The sequence below is a fragment of the Trichechus manatus genome, unplaced genomic scaffold, assembly GCF_000243295.1.
Source record: "Trichechus manatus latirostris isolate Lorelei unplaced genomic scaffold, TriManLat1.0 scaffold00057, whole genome shotgun sequence".
Lineage (NCBI taxonomy): Eukaryota > Metazoa > Chordata > Mammalia > Sirenia > Trichechidae > Trichechus > Trichechus manatus.
Window position 1 is genome coordinate 5,526,625 of NW_004443993.1, and position 2,423 is coordinate 5,529,047.

General features: G+C 56.2%; 1 protein-coding gene across 2 annotated transcripts in view; it reads left to right on the forward strand.

Annotated features, from left to right (window-relative positions):
• The window catches only part of PNPLA6 (patatin like phospholipase domain containing 6), a 28,267-nt gene extending 27,467 nt beyond the window's left edge, over positions 1–800 (forward strand). For both annotated transcript variants that reach the window (XM_023733231.1, XM_004378384.2), the window contains exon 32: positions 517–800. In XM_023733231.1, coding sequence (XP_023588999.1) covers positions 517–591 — 75 coding nt within the window. In that variant the 3' untranslated portion in view covers positions 592–800. The remainder of the gene's footprint in view (positions 1–516) is intronic.
• Positions 801–2,423: the final 1,623 nt, after the last annotated feature.

A 2,423-nucleotide genomic window follows, 5' to 3' on the forward strand; every position in this document is an offset into this window, starting at 1 on the left:
TACGTGACGGGCGGCGGGGCACGCTGTGTCGTACGTGACGGGCGGCGGGGCACGCTGTGTCGTACGTGACGGGCGGCGGGGCACGCTGTGTCGTATGTGATGGGCGGTGGAGCATGAGGGACCTGCTCCAAGTGATGGTGGCACTGGGATGAAGTGAATTTGGGGTGGAATCTGTTAGGAGGCATGAGTTTTGGTTGCCATGTAAATGCCAGACGCTGGATGGCACACATGTTGGGCGGTGTATGTTGGGGAGACATGGATGCCGTATGTTGAATGGTGTGTATTAGTGTCACGTTTGGTGGCGTGTGTTGGGTGGTGCATGTTGAGATGATACAGTTGATATATGTAGAGTGGTGTGTATCAGGGTCTCACGCTGCGTGGCACATGTGTTGGGTGGTGCATGTTGGGGTGACGTGTTAAGTGGGGTGTATCAAGGTCACATGCTGGGTGGCCTGTGTGTTGGGTGGTGCCCTGCTGCTGTGTGACATGCATATGAGTGCCCACCTGTCCCTGCAGGAGGAGGAGAAGTCGATTCTCCGGCACCGACACGGTATGCCCCAGGACCCTCCCAGCTCCACTGCGGACGCCTGAGGACCTCAAGAGGGGCCCCCCCAGGGCTGGGCTGGGGGTGGGCCGTGTGGGGATAGCACCTTCCCGCTCTGCCTGCTGCTATGCCTCTGACCCCCACTTGGTTCCCCTGGCCACCAGCCCCCAGGACCACACACTGGACCCACCTGCCCCTGAGGGGAGGGGCAGCGCTGTACTGAGGCCCTTGACCAGTGACACTCAATAAATCATCTCTTGGAAGTGGCCTCCTGTAGTCTTCAGGTCTGGGGGTCCCCTAGCCCCCCAACTTCCATGCTCAGAATGGCTATGGCAGAGGCCTGAGGCAGCCGAGAGCTTGTCACAGTGACCCACTGTGTGCCCAGCTGGGTCCCAGGTAGCTCTTCACCACACCTACTGTGTGCTCAGCCTCTGGCTGCTGACTCCAGACCTCTGGGCCTCTGAAGGCCATGCGCCACTCCAGGGCTTTTTGGAGTGTTCAGTGGATGCTCCTGGGTGTCTGCTCTGGCACTCCCATTTGTTTCCCCTACTAGGTCCCCACAGCCTCTGCCTTATTGTGTGTAGGAGCTCCGTGTTCCTCACTGTGTGCCCTGCTGTGCCCAGTTCCTGAAGGACAGCAACTCCCCACACACACACACACACACACACACACAGGGCTCAAGGACTTTACCCTCCAGGGCTCCCTTACTGTGCTCAGCTGAGGTCACACAGAAGGAGCTCATCTCTGCTGTGCTCTGAGACCTGTCCCCAGGGGTCCTCACTCACGTTGACTAAGAGTTTAGACTCTGGGCCAGTTGTCTGGTGTCAAACCTAGTAGGAAAATGCCTCTTCCTAGGTGGCTTCAGGCAAGTTACTTAACCGCTCCGGGTGTCAGTGCTTTACCTGTAAAACGGGGAGAATGACAAGAACTGCCTCATCAGATGTTACCACTAGCGGACTCCAGCCTCTTGAGGGTGCTCCTACTGTGTGCTACAGGCCTGGCAGAGCCCCTGTCACCACCCCAGCACATGCTGGCCTCAGAGTGGGGGCATGACACAGGGGTAGTCTCGGTGACGACTATCTTAGGGCAATGGGGAGCCGTAGAAGGCTTTTAAGCAGAGAAGAGTCAGATTTGTGATTTGGGAAGGGCATGGATTGGAGGGGGTGAGGCTGGAGGTCGGAGACCAGGAGAAGATGATGGATGGATGGATGGTAGCTAGGTAGATGATAGATAGTAGGCAGATAGATAGATAATGGAAGATTGAGTCATAGATGCCACTGAGTTGACTGACTCGTAGCGACCTTATATACAGAACAAAGTGCTGCCTGGTGCTCCGTCACCCTCAGGATCACCAGCCTGTGCGAGTTCGTCGTCATGGCTGTTGTGCCAGTCCGTCTCTCTGAGGGCCTTCCTCACCCTTGCTGGACCTCTTCTTCACCAAACATGATCAATCGCTGGAGGACGACACCATGTTTGGTGAAGTAGAGGGCCAGCGAGGGCGAGGGAGACCCTCGGAGAGATAAGATGGCACAGTAGCTGCAAAAATGGACTCGAATGTGCCGACAATCGAGAGGATGACGCAGGACCAAGCGGTGTTTTGTTCTGTTGTCTTTGAGAGTCACCACAAGTTGGAGGTTGACTTGACAGTAGCTCTCAGCAACAGCAGCAGCAGCACTCTTCAAGGGTAAGTTGGAGATAAACTCGAGCTTCCCAGAGGCCCCGGGGAAAGTTCTGTTTCGTGGATGATGAGGCAGTTAGGGGTGAGGGGTGGGTCTCTCCTCACAGGCCTGGAGTCAGATAGTCTGGGTGGAATTGCAGTTCTTCCAGTTGCTAGTGTATGTTCACAAGCAAGAGACCTGGCTTTTCTGAACTTTGGCTC